Source organism: Peromyscus leucopus, chromosome 19, assembly GCF_004664715.2.
Source record: "Peromyscus leucopus breed LL Stock chromosome 19, UCI_PerLeu_2.1, whole genome shotgun sequence".
Taxonomy (NCBI): Eukaryota; Metazoa; Chordata; class Mammalia; order Rodentia; family Cricetidae; genus Peromyscus; species Peromyscus leucopus.
In genome coordinates this window covers 24,867,941-24,886,496 of record NC_051079.1, presented here as the reverse complement: position 1 = coordinate 24,886,496, position 18,556 = coordinate 24,867,941, and the positions used below count along the sequence as shown (strand labels likewise).

At 36.2% G+C, this 18,556-nt stretch overlaps 1 protein-coding gene across 6 annotated transcripts in view; it reads right to left on the bottom strand.

Annotated features, from left to right (window-relative positions):
* Positions 1 to 18,556, bottom strand: part of Matr3 (matrin 3) — a 41,453-nt gene that overhangs the window by 4,168 nt on the left and 18,729 nt on the right. For 5 of the 6 annotated variants that reach the window (XM_028886770.2, XM_028886769.2, XM_028886774.2 and 2 more), the window contains 12 exons: positions 16,781 to 17,871; positions 11,947 to 12,008; positions 11,041 to 11,082; positions 10,603 to 10,715; positions 10,310 to 10,362; positions 7,796 to 7,921; positions 7,372 to 7,497; positions 7,001 to 7,168; positions 5,802 to 5,933; positions 4,360 to 4,403; positions 3,545 to 3,914; positions 19 to 241 (listed from right to left, as the gene is read on the bottom strand). In XM_028886770.2, the coding sequence (XP_028742603.1) occupies positions 19 to 241; positions 3,545 to 3,914; positions 4,360 to 4,403; positions 5,802 to 5,933; positions 7,001 to 7,168; positions 7,372 to 7,497; positions 7,796 to 7,921; positions 10,310 to 10,362; positions 10,603 to 10,715; positions 11,041 to 11,082; positions 11,947 to 12,008; positions 16,781 to 17,692 (2,371 nt within the window). In that variant the 5' untranslated portion in view covers positions 17,693 to 17,871. The remainder of the gene's footprint in view (positions 1 to 18; positions 242 to 3,544; positions 3,915 to 4,359; positions 4,404 to 5,801; positions 5,934 to 7,000; positions 7,169 to 7,371; positions 7,498 to 7,795; positions 7,922 to 10,309; positions 10,363 to 10,602; positions 10,716 to 11,040; positions 11,083 to 11,946; positions 12,009 to 16,780; positions 17,872 to 18,556) is intronic. The other variant, XM_028886775.2, reaches the window with a different exon arrangement.

Below are 18,556 nucleotides of genomic sequence, written 5' to 3'. Positions count from 1 at the left end.
CAAGTCTTTAAAGCTCACCAACAGGAACATTTGGCTGGTATGGTCCAATTCTATACTCATCTGGAATTGTATAGTCTTCCTTGTTTTCGTCAGTTTGGCCATCTGCATTTTCACTTGTATCTTTGTTTGGATCATCAGCATTTTCAGCAGACTCAGCACCTGGTTCTGTATTTTCTTCATTTTTAATTCCATTTTCTAATGCAGCTTCATTTTCTTGATCAAGTTCCTCCATCTTTTCCACCTAATTTCAATCAAACCATCATTTTGTCACCAGATTTAAATGTCATGCCTGATTTATGTACTTTTTTAACTTTGGAATCTTCCTTATCACCGACCTCATCTACAATGACAAAACCATCCATATTCCTTGGGAAATGACGCTGTTAAGAAAGATAAATATATTCTGCAACAATAATCCTGCAGTATCCCTTCAATTTGGTTTTTTTTTTTTTTTTTTTGAGACAGGCTCTTACTACTATGTTGTTCTGACCCAAATGGGAGATCACAATCCCTCTGCTTCCCTTTCCTATTATGCCTGACTTGTCTTTGTATTTATTCATTATCTCAAAATAGCCTTTTCTTGGGCTATAAATGCAACAGCCTGCATGAAGCCCTAGGGTCAGTCCTCACCCCCCCCCCAAGCTGAAGACTGAACCCAGGGCCTTGACCACTGAGCTAAATCTCCACACAGCCTTCAGCACCATCCTTAAGAATGAATGTATAATTTAAGAAAGGAAAATTTTCTGCTAGACTCATTTAATGACATCAAAAAACTCAGCTTTTTTTTTTTTTTTTTTTTAAAGAAAGGAAACTCTTAAGCAGCACATCAGGATGGGTCAGTAGCAAAACTATAGATTGTGGCCAATTTAGCTTGTCATAAAGTTATGGGGGTTAGGGTTGTTGCTCAGTGATGAAGTGTTTCTTGTAATGTGTTACCATTAGTTTGACCCCTTATGTAAAAACAAACAACCCCCTAGAAAAACAAATCCACCAAGCTTCAATGACATGAAAACCCACTAAAATTCATACTTCACCAAATGAAGAGCCTGCCTCATCTAAGAAAATATCAGATGGAAGAGAATTTATATTCAGATTGGAGAGATGGCACAGTGGTTAAGAGCTGTGTGTGACTGCTCTTCCAGAGGCTCTGGGTTCAATTCCTAGATCGCATATGGCAGCTCACAAATCCAGTTCCATGGGATTCAATGCCCTCATACATCATATGCAGTCAAAACAGCAATGCACATAAAATAAAATAAAAATAGAGAAATCGGGCTAGAGAGATGGCTCAGGGGCTAAGAGCACTGGCTGTTCTTCCAGACGTCCTGAATTCAATTCCCAGCAACCACATGGTGGCTCACAACCATCTGTAATGAGATCTGGTGCCCTCTTCTGGCCTGCAGGTGTACATGCAGACAGAACACTGTATACATAATAAATAAATCTTAAAAAAAAAAAAAAAAAGAGAAATCACTAGAAAACAAAAAAGACTCAGTGTAGAGAGTATGCTTAATCCTTGCCGGGCCCAAGGTTCTATACTCAGCACCAGTAAAATAAGTAATAATAAAAAAAGAAATTTTATATTTTATACTTTCTCAGACAAATATTCTAAGAAATGAAATGAGTTTAAGAACTTGCTTAAATAGAGTAATGTTCCCTGAACTTACAGTTTCTATGATATAACTTTCATTTAGAACAAACATCAGGTGATATAGTGAAATGGTTTAACAATTTTGAAGCAGACCGATGCTGTTGATCTGACATTTGTGAGTCAAGAACTAGGACAAGATACTGAAATTCTTCATGCTTAAATTCTTAAGATATGGAATGGGGATAATAATATCACCTATTAACTATGGTTATTATAAAGACCTTAGAAAGAGCCAAGAAAAAAATTACAACATGAGTTCAAGTAAGTCATTAGGTCTTATAAGGGAAACATTACAATTATGATTTTTTAGGCAGAAAAATTAAGTTATGTGACTAAGTCATCAAAATTTTAAAAGTAAATACTAGTTTGGGAATAGCAGAATGAATCAATAGAAATGATGACAAAAATTCTTTTCTTGATACCATGAAGGGGGGGTGTCACTAAAGGGGTTAAAGACATTTTAATATCTTTGTTTTTTTGAGACAGGGTTTCTCTGTGTAGCCTTGGTTGGCCTCAAACTCAGAGACATCTGCCTGCCTCTGCCTCCCAAGGACTTCAATAAGTCAACATTTTACTATATTACCCCTTATTTGATACAGCATATTATTTTGTGCCTGCCAACACGAATGCTAGAGGAAATCTTGGTTGTCATTCCTTAGGTACCACCACCATTTGTTTTTGGGAGACAAGGTTTCATGTACTCCATGGTTATCTCAAGTTCCCTACATAACTAAGGTTGACCTTGAACTTCTAAATCTGTGTTCCTGCCTCTGACTGCCAGGACCACAGGTGTGTGCCACTATGTAGTTTCTATGTAGTGCTGGGGATTGTGAATACAAAGCAAACACTCTACTACTAGGCAACATCTCTAGCCTTCATTGTTTAATGTAATTCCCTTAAAAGACACTAAAAAAACCTAAGACTTCACAAAAAACTTAGTAAAAAAAAAAAAAATAATAATATTTGATGTGTATAGGGTGTGTGCATGTGAGTTTCTGTGTATCATGTGCATGCAGTTGCTTGAGGAGGTTAGAAGAGGGCATCAGATGCCCTGGAACTGGAGTCACAGGCTGTTGTAAGCTACCTGATGGTGACAGTAACTGAACCTAGGTCCTCTGGAAAAATCAGGATTGCTGAGCCATCTCTGTAGGCTTCAAAAATATTTTTTTTTTAAAAGGCTTTTGAGGCAGGATCTCTTTATGTAGCCTTGGTCTGTCTGTATTGGAATTCCCAGAATTATGCTTGTCTCTGCCTTCTCCTTGGAGTGATGCATGTACTGTCAAATCTGGCATAGTTACTGAATTTCAAACTCATAACCCTATATTTGTAGTTGTCTGGGACTCACTAGGTTGTACAGCTGAACCTCAAACTTCTGAGTCACTTTTCTCTACCTCTATAAGTGCTTGAGATCACATGGATATGCCATTATGCCTGGCTAACATCTTCTTGAAAACAAACATACCAGAGCTTAATAATTACCACTGCAAGACAAAAGCTTACCTAGTTTAAAGTCCTTCTTATACTTCGGTTACAATTTTCTTTAAAAAGTTGACTATTAGTCAGACAGTAATGGCACATGACTTTAATCCTAGCACTCAGGAGGCAGAGGCAGTTGGATCTCAGTGAGTTCAAGGCTACCCTGGTCTACAAAGTGAGATCCAGGACAGCCAAGACAATTACACAGAGGAACACCAAAGTGAAAAACACCAAAGTGTTGATTATTATTTTTTTTGTAGCTATAAGGAAGTGTTTCTGTTGTAGTTTCCTCCTTAAATGTTTTTCTGCTTAAGGAAAAAAAAAACCACAAACAAACAAACAACAACAACAAAAAAAAACCACAAGAAAAACTGCTCTGACCTCGTGTTCCAATTAAAACAAATATATAAAACTTACCTTTTTAAGTTTTTTCTTGGATACTGCTGAAGCACTTGCATCTTTTTTCACAGCTTTATCTGAAGGTTCCTTTTTCCCATCAGATGATACATCCCCTAGATTAGCAAGATCAGTCTCATCGCCCACTGAACTACCACTTTCTAGGAGAGCTGCTGCTTCTTCCTCATCAACAAGCAGCTCATCTTCAGACTCCAGAAGCATACTGGGTTCCTGTTCTGCCTGATCCTCCTTGGTATCTTTCTCACCGTCGTCACCCGACTTCTCTTCTTGTTCTTTACCCTCAGCTGGACTCTCAGTCTTCTGTGAACCATCAGTCTTGGACTTCTTATCGCTTGGGGACTCTTTTCCATCTGGAGAATAGGATCTTTTCCTGAACAAGACAGATGCACATTGTGTTTGCCAGTTGAAAAATAAAAGCCTAATGTCAATATGAATGGTTCATATCAACTGCCAATTTCCTAAGATCTAAGATCAGATCAGCTGGTGGGAAGTGGGAGATCTATCCTGAAAGTGGGTGGTACCATTCCATGAATTGCTTGGGATCCTCAATTTAATAAAAAAGAGAAAGTAAACTGAATGGAAGCATTTAGTTATTATTTATTTATTTTTCCTGACTACAGATGCAATTCAACCAGTATCCTTAAACTCTCACTGCCATTATTTCCTACCCACTGATGGACTGACTGTGTCTTTGAACTTGTGAGCAAAAATAAACTGTTTTTTTTTTCCTGAAGCTGCTTTGGCCAGATACTTTGTCATAGTGAAAAGACTAGTAATTATTATGTAGTATATAGATATACACAAAATGAAATTACCGGGATTTGTCTTTTTTCAGTAAGTCAATGCCTCTGTTAGGAATCTAAAAGACAAAAGTTTTGAGAAATTAAATACATTAAATTTTACCCAATTTGGTGAATTGGTAGAATACATCAACCAAGTAACATTCTACAACCCTCTTTTTATATAATCAATTTATATCACTCAGTCTGTACAACTACACCCAAGAAAATATGCAAAGAGTTTAAAAGTTCATCTTAACCACCAAACTAACAAAGTGGGCAATATAACATTTTGGTAGTATAACTCTAATAAACTTTAAACAGGAAAGAAAAATGGAAGATGCTTTTACAAAACACAATATTTCTACGGAAAAACAAAGTTCTTTTTTTTTTAATCTTAAAAAAAAGGCACAGGGTTGGGGGTATGGGGTGGTGGGGTACATGCAGTGAGTTCAAGGCCAGCCGGGTCTACAGAGTGAGTTTCAGGACAGCCAGGGATACAGAGAAACCCTGTCTCAGCACAGAAATAACAACCTAAAAACCACCACCAGTTTTTTTTGGGGGGTGAGGATGTGACAGCTTCTCACTATGCAGATCAGCCTGGCCTTGAACTCAGATATCCACCTGTCTGTGCTCTTGAGTGCTAGGATTAATGATGTGTGCCACCATCCCTGGCCCAAATTTTTCTTATTTTATACAGGTTTTGTCTGCATATATTGGAGTGCATCATATGCATGCCTGATGCCCACAGATTAGAAGGGAGGGTCAGATTGTCAAAGAGGACTGGTTCTGAGCCTTCATATGGGTGATGGGAACTGAACCTGGGTTCTCTTTAAGGATAGCAAGTACTCTTTATCAGTAAGCCACCTCTCCAACCCTTAAGATTTATTTATTTTTATTTGTATTTACCAGTCTGTGTGAGTGTTGACAAACTTAAGTTCAAGGACCCTCAGAGGCTAGAAAAGGGAAATCACAAGCAATTGTAGAGCACCTGACTTGGGTGCTGGGAACTTTAATAATCCTTTTGAAGAGGATCAAGTGCTTTTAACTGAGCCCAAACCCCAGCCCCAAATATTGTAGTATATAAAATGATTAAACTAGACCAGTGAATTGGCTCAGTAGGTAAGGCGACTGTCCCAAACCTGGTAATCACACACGCACAGTGGCACTTGTACACCCACTAAATAAACGCAAAAAAGGCTAAATAACACGACAGACAGCAGTGTACAGAAGGTCTAATGACAGTCTGAGGCCAGCGTGGTTTACAGTGAGTCCTAGCTAAGGTTCTTAGCAAAACCCCGTCTATCGTTTGCCTCTCCTCCCGAAAAGGTTGATGGGAAACACTTTTGTCTCTTTTGCCAGGCATATGGACTTAGAATCTTTGCTGTTTAGGAAACCAAAGCAGTTGAACCTAGTAGCCTGGGTTACATAATTAGACCTTGTCATCTAAGAGGTTAAAACTATTTAGGACTACATACCCTCAGCACCAGTTTTTTATATTTCTCAGACAAGTCAACTTTAACACATCTTCCCTGAAACCAAAGTGCCTTCTTCAGACAATGGTCAACCATTGCCATTGCATCTTCTCTGGTCTCCATCTCAATAAAAGCCTGGAGGGAGAGAAGGAGAGAAACACAATGACATTATTTCCCACAGAAATGTATGAAAACGATGCTATTCTATATTATGCAATCTTTAGGAGAGCAACTCTATACCCTGCAACAAAATCCCCCAATACTCTCCTGACTGATTCTGGGGACTGCTGGGGGTTGAATGCAACCCTTGTACTTCTGAGTTTCATCCCGTCCTCTGAATTTTTTTACATAAAAAAAAATTCAAATATGAGTAAACTCAATTTAGCTACTAAATGTGGATTCTGAAGAGCTGGCTATCACGGTGTATCACACTTACTTTAAGTCTAGCATTCTAGAGGCCAAGAGAAAGTGATTGTTAAAAGATGGAGGCCAGCTGGGGTGGGGGGGGTGGCGGTGGCGCACACCTTTAATCCCAGCACTCAGGAGGCAGAGCCAGGCAATCTCTGTGAGTTTAAGGCCAGCCTGGTCTACAGAGTGAGATCCAGGACTGGCAGCAAAACTACACAGAGAAACCCTGTCTCAAAAAAACAAAACAAAACAAAAAAAAAAAAAGGAGGCCAGCCTGAGCTACATACTAAATTTTAGGCCAGGAAGAGTGATCTATCGCTGGGCGCTGGTGGGCGGATCTCTGTGAGTTCCAAGCCAGTCTGGTCTATTGACAGGCTCCAACGCTACAGAAAAATCCTGTCTTGAAAAACAAAAAACAAACAAACAAACAAAAACCAAATAAACCAAAAGAGTTACCTAGCAAAGTCCTGCTTAAGAAAAAAACAAAACCAAACAAACAAAAAAACCATAACCACTACCCAAATCCTCAAAGTCTAGTGTCTATAGATGTGTAAAATCTTTAGGAAGAAACTCTAAAAGCAAACTATTTTTTTTTACTATGAGAAGAGAACACAATTTATTTTCCACTTTGTACTTTCAAAACTTTACCACTTGACCATGAACATCTAACTAAGGTAATACATGATATCCAACCCACAAACTAATGCATTTCTACTACTGACATCCACTCCCAGTAAAATTATCTTAAAGTACACTGAGGAATTACTCTTAAAAACCTTCCCATGTGTTATTACCTGACTTTTCATTCTCATCAATATGTAATTCTTTATTTTCCCATAAGGCTCAGCAAGCTTGAGGACGGCACTGTCAGAATAGCCAGAATGTGGTAAATTGCTGAGATGTATCACACGTCCAAGTTCTTGCTTTTGATCAAACTTCTGATCTGGTTTTCCTTCAGGTTTCTTTAAAAAAAAAAAAAAAAAAAAAAAAAAAGAGAGAGAGACAGGAAATTTTAAATAACTGAAAGACAAGTTAAAGGTTGGCAGGTATGCTACAATTATTAATAGCCTACATTTTAAACAACCAAGTTAACAAATATAAAAATGATCTATTAAGCTGATTACACATAACTAGAGACAAGGACAAATGAAAGGCTACTACTAACCTTTATTCTCTTATACTTCTGGGATAAATGAACTCTCACTGGCTTGCCAAATACTAATGCTGGTGTAGTTGTATAATAATCCACTGCAGCTTGAGCATCTTCTGTGGTTGCCATTTCAATAAATGCCTAAAATTACACAAAAAGGAATTTTGAAAAAGGCTACCCCCCAATCTTTATATTTTTTATATTACTGTATTTAATAATTTAATAGGATGCATCTTCAATAATCGCAATGAAAAAGATCAGTGTTGTGAAGCTGATATTTTAGTTAGGGCTCACAAACTATACATTTACTAAAAATCTATTTAACATTAGGATATTCCTTTTCTTCTGATATTTCAAATTACACAGAATTTTCCATTAATTTAAACCATTCAATTTTTTTAACATGAGTGCTATGAATAACTGATATTCCTACTCATACCTCATTAATTTTATTTAAAATCAGATGATTTGAAATGACTCCAAATGGTTCTACCAGTTGTAATAGCTGGTATCTCAAGTTTTTTCCTCGCTGAAAATCCATAATGTGAACAACTCGGCTGGTTTCCTATCCATTGGAGGGAAAAGGGGAAAAAAAAAGTCAATAAAAGTCCTTTTAAAAGCATTTTGAGGGAGAGTTGGATATATATTTCAATGACAATAGTATATACTTAGCATGTGGTAAGCGCGATTAGCTAGGACTCATTTGTGCACCCATAATTTTTACATAAAATTTATTTTATGTGTGGGCATTCTCACTTAACTGCCTGTGGATATTGTTTGTTACTGCTTTTTTGGGGGGCCTGCCACCCAGCTCCCAAATAAATGCACAGAACTTTTTCTTACTTATAAATGCCTGGCCTTTAGCTTAGCTTGTTTCTAGCCAGTTTTCCTTAAATTACTCCATCTTATCTCTTGCCTCTGGACTTTTCTCTATTTCTGTATACCTTTCTTTGTTTCTGACTCCATGGCTCGCTGTATAGCTGGATGGATGGTCCCTGATGTCCTCCTTCTCTAGCTACTTCTCACTCAGTTTTCTCCTATATATTCTATCTGCCTGCTGGCCCCACCTACCCTTTCTCCTGCCTTACTATAGGGCAATTCAGTTCTTTTTGGGATCATCAGGTGTTTTAGACAAGCACAGTAAGACAGCTTCACAGAGTTAAACAAGTGCAGCATAAACCAAAGTAACACACCTTAAAAATAATATTCTCCAACATGAGGAGGCCAAAAGAGGGTTAGATTCCCTGGAGTTGGAATCAGAAACCATTCCAACACGGAAACTGGCAACCAAATTTGGGTCACCTCTAAGAGCACAAATGTGCTATTAACCCGAGGGATCTCTGGCCCCTCGCTATTGTACTTTTGAAGAGTACGTCTGTTTTTTTGTCTGGTGTTTGTGTTTTTGTTTTTTAATATAGGGTTTGTCTGTGTAACAGTGCTGGCTGTCTTCAAACTCACTTTGTAGATTAAGGGTTCTGTTTCCAGTGCCAGGATTAAGGTCAGGCACTACCAAGTCTGACGACGATCAAAATGTATTAAAAAGAGAAGAAACACTCGGGAGGCAGAGGCAGGCAGATCTCTTTGAGTTCAAGGCCAGGCTGGGCTACAGAGTGAGATCCAGGACAGGCTCCAAAGCTACACAGAGAAACCCTGTCTCGAAAAACAAAACAAACAAACAAACAAAAGAAGCTGGATCTGGAAGTACAGCTACTTGGGAGGCTGAGACCCCCAGCAACAGAGTTTAAGGACAGCCTGAGCAACTCTCAAAACATACACAAAAGGGGGGAGGGGACTGTACCACAGTGGTTAAGTACTTGCCTACCATAGTCAAGACCCTAGGTTTGATTCCCAATTAAAAAAAAAAAAAAGGCAAAAACCACATTATGCATTTAAATGTTCATTCTATAACCAACAGAAAAGGCTATTGCTTAATAACTTTTTACCATCCTAGAGAATTTAAAATACACAGCATATTAAATGTTATCAGAATAATTTCATTCATTCTTTCTCTCTCTCTCTTTTTTTTTTTCTTTCAAGACAGGGTTTCTCTGTGTAGCTTTGCGCCTTTCCTGGAACTCGCTTTGGAGACCAGGCTGGCCTCGAACTCACAGAGATCTGCCTGCCTCTGCCTCCCGAGTGCTGGGATTAAAGGCGTGCACCACCACTGCCCGGCTCTTTTCAAACAGTGTCTGACTATGTAGCTCTGGTTATCCTAAAACTCCAGATCAGCCTGTCTTTCTTTCAAACACTCTCCACAGATCCTTATTATACTTTAAAACATTCCATTTGCACACGGTATGTGTGGGCATTTACATGCTATGGTATTAGTGTGGGGTCAGAGAACAACTTGTAGGAGTTGTTCTTCCTTTCTACCATATGGGGCCTGGGAATCAAATTCAGCTGTTGCTGCTGTTGAACCATCTTTCCAACTCAGATTCAGTTAATGAAAACTGTGCACACGACTGGATACCAATGATCCTAAGACTCTAAATCAAGGTAAGGTCTTTTAACCATTACCAGTCATGTAAAAGCATGACAGCTTTAACTTTTTTTTAAATAAAGATAGAGTCTCATTATGTCACCCCTGGCTGGCCTTAAAGAGATCTAGATCTCTCTGCCTCCTAAATGCTGAGATTAAGCGCATGCCACATCTAGCAAGCTTAACAGTTTTCAAATTAAAATACCCATCCTGTTATAAGGACTAAGGTTAAGATTTGTATCAATAAGCAGTCCAACATGGTGGTGAATGCCTTTAATTCTAGCACTCAGAGGCAGTGGCAGGTGGATCTCTAAATTTGAGGTCAGCCTGGTCTACAATAGCCAAGTGCTACACAGAGAAACCGTGCTTGAAACACCTCTACCACCCTCAAAAGAAGTCAATGAACAAGCATTTAAATGGAATCACATTCCCCCCAACAGCAATTATGATAAAAGCAATAGCTGGATTACAGACCACTCTGCCTTTTTGCATGTGTCTTGGTCCTTGTAGGTTCCCATTACCAGCACCTGTGCAGGGGAAAAAAAATTGTAAAGAGTTACAAAAAATATACTTACTTTATAAAGCAAGGTAGTTTATTTTAAAAAATGAACATCTTTAAAATACAAATGGAAAGACATTGTAAATGACTCTTCTCATGCTATGTTACTTTAAAAGAACTTTTTAATGAACATTCTGACACTACCATTTACACTAAAAGCAATTATAGCTAGTTACTAGAAAAGGCAGTATGAATTTCATATAATCACCCAGATTTCCTCTTGGGCCAACCGCTGGTCCTCCAAGATGAAATGAAGGAGGTGGAGGTCCCAGAATTCCTGGTGCTGGATTTGTAGACTGCTGCAGCATGAATGGATCGCCCCTAGTAATAACAACAAAATAAATGAAGCACAATCAAGAGATTCATCACATAAAATTATTAAAGCACCTCTTACATAACTATGACTATTTTAAGCTGCAGGAGTATTTATATACAAGGTAACTAATGGAAAATGTTGTAGCAGTGAAAGAAGAACTATTACTATGTTCTTTTCTGAAAATTCCTTACACTTATACTTTAAAAATAAAATTATCAAATTCTTATTTGGTGAAGAAAAAGAAAATATTCTTATGAAACAGGAAGTTAAACTTGGGATGCCTCACATTGAATTCCTTTATAAACAATAGCCTAAAATTTTTAAACTTACATTGTGTGTCCTGTATCATTGTCAGGATTCCATTCTGGGTAGCTTTAAAAAGATCAGAAAATTAATTTTAAAATAAAAAGGTTCTTTTCACAAAGTAGCCTCCTTAAGCCTCTAAAACAGAGATGATTTATTAGTAAAGTTATCTGAGAATCTACATTTCAAAAGTATGTAACGTATTTCAAAAAGAACTTCAGAAACCAAGTGATATGGAATAAACCTGCAATACTTGTAAATTTAAGTGATGCATGTTGAAATGATCCTGTATTTGTTAAATTGTAAACAGGGTAAGTGCTGCACAAGGAATTAGATAGGTTATATGAGGAAAACAAACAACAACAACAACAAAAACCCAACTTCCTTCCCCAATATTAGGTATCAGAGCAGAGTTAAGCTGTGGCCACAGAAAGGACAGCCCCAAAGGAGTTAAGGTATGTATGGATAATATCTGCTATAGTAGGCAGTTTCTTTGAATTCCATTTCAATGCAGCAGCCTAAATTCAGAACGCAAGCCACATAGGTCAAAAGCTTTCCATAAGGAAACTGACTTGGTTTCTATTAATTTTCAATTATTCCTCTATATTTTTTGTTCTATAGCATGTATTAACTATTATTAAAGTGCTATCATAGATTTCTTATCAACCACTATCTTTTCTTTAATTCTACTAAAATTATTTCTTAACAGGCCAATGTGCATTTATCCTAGCAATTAAAAACCAAGTAACAAAGCATCATTATATCTATTATTCATGAAGATATAGAGTTCATCTGAAATTTAATATTAATTAGACTTTATTAATTATGTGACAGTAACAATGTATGTATAAGTAAATGACAAACTTCCCCAAACCAATAATGGCTGTTTCTCATTCACGATAAGGATGCTTTATACGTATTTCAAATTCCTACATTTCAAGAAGAAGCTGGCATCGACGACTGTGACTTGCTCCATTGATATGTTGACTCCACTCCTGCAGCAAAGTAAATTAGTAGAATTAACAAAAATTAAAAGCTAAAATATTTATGTGAACCATTAAATTAATATGTATGCAGTATCAGGTTATAAAACACTTCCTCATTTGTTAAGTCACAGTGGTTTAAGTTAAAACCATTTCTGAGTCCTTGAAGCTTGATCCTGCCCTCAAATACTCTATGCACATTCTTGGAAAAACTGATTAATTTGGTCAACATAATTGAGACCTACCAAACAGTGGAAAGGTGTAGATAGTAAAGATCAAGAAGACAATGAACCTTGAGGTCAACTGAGCACAGTAAATGCTGTGGACCAAACTCAAGTATCCACTATTTTTGGAACTGATTATTTTGTAATGTTCTGTATAACAAAATCATATCTAAAGTATGTGAATAATTAATTTAAAGTAGAATCTTTAATTTCACCTAGACTTAGGCAAATTCCAAGTACACTATATTTTCTACTATAGCAAAAACAAAATAAAATGAAACAACAACAACAAAAAAAAGCACTGTCAAAAAAGGCCAACAAGATTTAATGGCTTATCTAAGATATTTTCCCCATTTGTCAGAAATTTAAGCTCCCATATGTTCCTAAAACAGAATCAAATTTAAGGAGTGCGTCTTTCCAAATTTTAAGGGAAACAATGCATTCCATCAGTATTTCCTTTTTTTTGTGATTTAGTTTAAAATATAAAGCATTAACTAAATTTTCTTGATTCAAATTAATTTTCCTTTCTCTAACAAAAATATCAAATTAACTTTTTATCTAATAAGAATTAGGAAAGGTTGGCTTTGCTGTTAAAATGCCTTGGTTTATTTCCTAAAGTGCAATATGACTAGATATGACTCCTAAGTCTAAATTATTTAAATTCATTGCAACAAAATTCCACTATGGTGGTGAAAAAACAATGAAACAATAAAGGCAAACTATTTGAACACTGCCAAGCATAAGTTATCTATACTGCACTGTTTCAAAAATCCACATTATTTTACAAGTAGTTTTGATTTTTCACCAATTTCCACAAATGGAGACAGTATTTAAAATAGCCACTGTTCTTGAAAAGTCTGAGTAGAATATAAACATGGTCAGGCAATGTGTATTTTTCAAATGAGGGGATTAGAGAGCCTCAGCTAAATTAAAGTATAACATCAAATTACACAATTTGACTTTTAAGAAGGCTGAACATGGCATTTTATAAATTGGACCCTAATTTTGATTTATATTATAACAGTCTATGTATAATCCATGCCCTAAGAAAGTTAATTAAAACCTTGTGAAAGAACTAAAATGGAACGTATCCAAATAAAATAGCTCTTAGAATGTGAGGTACTATCAACTACTATTCTTAATATCTCTGAAAACTAGATTGTCTTTCAAATGTAATAGCTAATAGGAACTTGAGAGATTTCCATAGCTCTTATACAATCAGTTGGGCTAAAGTTTCTACTTGCAACACAATAGACCGTTTCTGGAAGCCATTTTAAAAATGGCTGTAAGCAAGAGGCACCATAGGTAAATTCAAGTTCAGAAAAGGGACAAAACAAATCCATCAACCTAAAGAGTTTCAGAACAACTTCAGATACAAGTATCTACCCTCAAGAAGTAGTGTCTAAGGAAAAGAATAAATGTTATCCCTATTAAGAATGCTTCTGAATTATAGGAGATGGAAAGGGCAAAGAGCTGAAAAGAAATTATATCCAATCCCCCATGTCCTCTAAGTTTCAAGTTTATGGTAAAAATGTAGCTGGTCTTTTAAGTACTAGAAAGAAGGCCAAGATCAGAAAATTAGTCATGTTCCTCCCAACCCATCCATTATAAATCAACTCCACTGTACCTAATTCTGTTGATATCTAGTTTAAAATAAGGACTAAGAATCCAACGATTAAAAAAAAAAAAAAAAAAAAAAAACCAACACAAAAAACCTTTTGGATTCTATTCTGACATAATTCCTATGAGATAAAGAATAGGGATTCACTTTCCGAATTTACAAGTTTAGTGTGTGTGTGGGGGGGAAATCCTACACTCACACATATCTTTCAGGCATTTTTTTTTGTGTTCTGAGGAGGCAGGGTCATAGATGGTTTTTTGAGTACTGAGATGAAAGACATGTGGCACCAGGTTCTTTGAGACATTGAAGTTTTATAATAATCATTCTGAAAAGATTTCTAAAGTGGGAGAATAGAATGTAATTTAAAGACCTAAGTAATACTAAAGGAAGAAAAAAAAAAAAGAAATTCAAGTAATAAGACAAAAAAGCCGCAGTGGGCATTTCTTTAAGTGAAAGGAACTTGAAAGAAGTTTGAGACTGTATAGATATGCTACTTGATGTTCTAAAGTGACCTAGAAAAAGTCAAAGACGGTTTTACCTAAAAATCACCTACAAATATAAAGTAAGGGCACTCCACTATGACAAGTTACATTATGCTTTTCACTTGAACTTTGTATAATGTAGGCAGGCCATTTAACATTATCATTAAGTGAAAACAACAGATTTTCCAAGTTATGCAGTGATACCAGAGAGCAGGATACTTATTTTTTTCATTGTCTATGTCCACCACAGCAATTTTTTAACAAGTCACATCTGTATCTGTTAACAGTTCATTGCTGAAGTAAATCAGCTAAGTTGAGGCAACTATAAAACAGAAAATCTAAGTGCTTAAATGTGTTCCAATTGGTCTAACCTACAAACACAAATTTTATAAATGCAATGGTTAAGCAGAGTCCTCTAAAATAATTGTTAAATATACCTAATATTTTGAAGAATATGCAAACTAGAACCCAAGCATTTTTCAATAAGCTAAAAATACTCCTTAATCCAAAGTATCATCAAGTATTTCAAACTGCTCTTTTGTTAGTTTAGATTCATTTATATCATTAGCTTTTGGGAACTAGGACATAGTAAAATTTGGAGGAAAATTTATTTTTATATAAAATAGAAACTTGTATCTGACAAATCCTCTTATGGTTCCTTTTTGTGTTCCTTTCTTCCAACAGCAAAGATCTGCAGTTCTTTAAGATCACTTTCATTTGATCACCATAAGTATATTCCTTGGAATTTTAAAATCTTTCCTGAGAATATTAGTCATATAATTTCTGCTATATTTCTTGGTAAAGAGGTTAAAAACTAACATAGGAAAAGCTGGAGTCAACAAATTTAATGGACCTTTTTTCAATGCTTTAATTTACACCAGACTAAGTCTTCAAGTTTAGTATAGAATAAAAACATGGCATAGTTAGTATAGCTAACAAATTTGGGAAAAATAAAGTGTCTAACAAATAAGATTTGTTGATTTTTTTAAAGAGCTGTAGGTCCTATTTCTTTGTTGAGACAGGGTCTCACTACGTAGACCTGGCTGGCCTGGAACTTAGTATGTAGATCAGGCTGGCCTTGAACTCAAAGATCCACCTGCCTCTGCCTCCCAGTGCTGGGATTACAGGCGTGAGCCACCACGCCCAGCGGTTCTATTTCTTAAATGAAAAACCTACAAACTTTTATGTTAACTTATTTGATATGAAATAAAAGATTAAAAGATAAAAATGCTGAGATCTAATCACAGTAAAGGGAATAAAACAAAAAAATTTAACAGTCTCGTGGATTAAAAAACCAAACAAAAACCACTAAAAAATGAAGTTAAAAGAAAGTGATATGAAAAGAAAATGTCCCAGATGCTGCTGTAAAGAAAAACCCTGTAACAGTGACCATAAAATCAATCTCATGATAGCAATTATTCCAGTTAGATAGGTTACTACAAAGCACATCGGGAAAAATGGATGTTCATAGATTACAGATCAAGCTAGTGGGGGTGCTGCACCATTGACTTTAAGTCAACTGCAATATATACTGAAAAATAGAATTTTAAAACTCCAGTCAGAATGAGTAACACTGAAAAAGTTGAAAGAGAAGGACATTTAAAAGGGCATTTTGAAAAGGTTTCCATTTTGCCAGATGTGATAATTAAAGGAGAATTAGTTTTTCCCCCCCACAAATGACTATTCCAGAAGTACAATAAGCCTAAGTCAGAAAAAGAATTTTCTTACAAGGAACACAGAGCTGGATAATGTAGTCAACGATTTATCAAAGTCTCTAAAGGTACAGATGCAATAAATATGGGATAATAAAAAGTGAGCTTTGAAGTATGTTTAAGGAAGTTGTGGAAACGGAGAAAAAAAATGATGAAAAATTTCAGTCATAGTATGAGAGTTTGTGTTAAAGGGAAATTAAAAAAGGAAGAATGAACTAATCTAAAATATGAAACATACTGAAACACACACCAGGGCTCTACATTAACTTTCCCTGTAGCCACAGATAAGGAAAAAAGAGAATTGTACAAGAATATATCTTTGACTACAAACAAATCAGCAATCAAGACAGATGGAAAGCTGAAATCTAGCATCCTAAATGGCAAAGCACATTGACTTCAGAAAAAAAATGCTTAAAACAATTCAACAAAGCAGACCAGGGGGAAAAAAGCCTGCTTAAATATGATTAAGAAGAACAAACTGATGCCAAAAAAACAACAAGATAATCCCAGTGGATGACAGCTTTGTGGCCAGAAGCATTCTAGGTAGACTGTATTATTAATGTAAAGCCCTGGTTTATATTGCTAAAAAAACAATTACCTTCCAAATAAAGTGTTCTCAAAAGTATAACAATTCTTGATCAACTCAATGTCATCAGACTACAGAATTAGAGTAAAAGATATAGGTAAATACAGAATAGGCACTACAATGTAAAAGAAATTAGAAGCATCTGTTGCTTTAACTCACCTTATTAGAATGAACTGGCAAATCACATATAGAGCACAGATGGGGATAACCCTTCGGTAAGAGTCCATGGAAGTCTTCAATATTGCTACTTGGAGGAGCGCCCCTCTTTTTCTCAAAGAGAGATCTCTCTTGTAAGGGGCCAGGACCACGTCCCATTCTCTCATACTCACTGTCAAATTTATGATAGTTATGCGAGGTCTCACCAAAAAAAGAATCATCCCTACACCTTTCTCCATCTCTTAATCTGTCATCTTCATAATCCATTCTGTCATAATAACCAGATTCTTGAGAACGACTTCCATGGTCATAATCAAGCACTGGGTTGAGACTAGGACCACGATCATCAAAACTATCTCTTCTAAAGTGCCTTTTTTCTTCCCAATCATCCCTAGGTACTCTGTATGGTGGCTCCCGTGTAGCAGATCTGCCATCTCTACCATAACTCAATGAAGGGCCTTCTTCAGTTCTCCTCCTTTTAAGCTGTAGAAGGATTTGGGGCAAGTTCTCAGGAGTAATCTTGTCCTCTGGATAACGACTCAGTTCATCTAAGTCTCTAGCAGACAGACCAAAGCTGGCCAAAATGTTACTGGCCTGGTCTGCATCTCCACGGTGTTGAGAAGACAAAGGGAGTGGACCTCTACTTCCAATGTTAAATATAGACTGCAAATTATGGGAAGAAGTACTAGCAGAAGACAGTGCGCTATGAGCTCCTTGTTGATTCAATGAAGAACTCATTCCAAGATTCATTAAACTAGCAAGGCGTGCAGTACCCTGGTTCATCCTTCCAAGAGATGCTGGCATACTTAAAGACTGGGTAGCAGCAGCAAGAAGGCCTATTCCTGCTGCAGACAGGTCACGCCCATGACCCTGTGAGTCCCTACCGAGAGATGACTGCTGGAATGACTTGGACATTGTAGAACTATCTCTTGTCTATTTTATAGATCAAAAAAAAAATTTTTTTTTAAAAGACGGCCAAAAAGAAAGCTCAAACTAGAAAGCTAGGTTAACTTTGCTTCAAAAATGGTAACGCCAAGAAAAAGGATCAATAAGGACTGTAGAATCTTCTTCAAGCTGAGAACCAGCAGACAACTCTGTAGAAAAATAAGCAGTTTTAGTCATAAATCCCTTTAAGTAGATGCCGTTTTTTAAGAAAAAAAAAACTTATGCATCATGTTGATTTAAAAAAAACCACTTAAGATCTCAAACTTACAAGGAATTCATTACATATCTTAAACAGATTCCAGATGTATGCAGAGCCTGCATATAGATACTTAAAAAGTAGCTTTTCATGCTGAAATTTAACAAAGGGAATTTCATAATGGGCTTAAAAACATTTAAATTCAAGGCCTAGATGTTTGGGTGCATCAAAATTTCAGTGAAAACATAGATGGGCTTCTTCTTTTAGAAGAATAAAAACATACTCTATAGTATGATGCTTAAGTTCTAGAAGACTAAAAAAAAAATCAAAATTAAAAAAAAAATAAAGGTCAGCAAGTCAAAGATGAACCAGTTGTATTCTGCTTTAGAAAATGAGACCTATTATCACTTTCAGAAAGAACCAAGTAAAATCACAAGTAAATGAAGCTTAGGCTGTCAAGTATCTGATGTAAGATCTAAGATCAAGTAACAGTTGAGACCTTCATGCAGCAAAATTAACTTGAGGTGAAGACAGATGTGAAGGAAAATAAGTAAATTTTCTACAATTTTAAGGATTTCTGCCCAAATTTAAGCCACACAACTAACTGCCTTCTTACTGACCATACCAGGCAGTGCTTA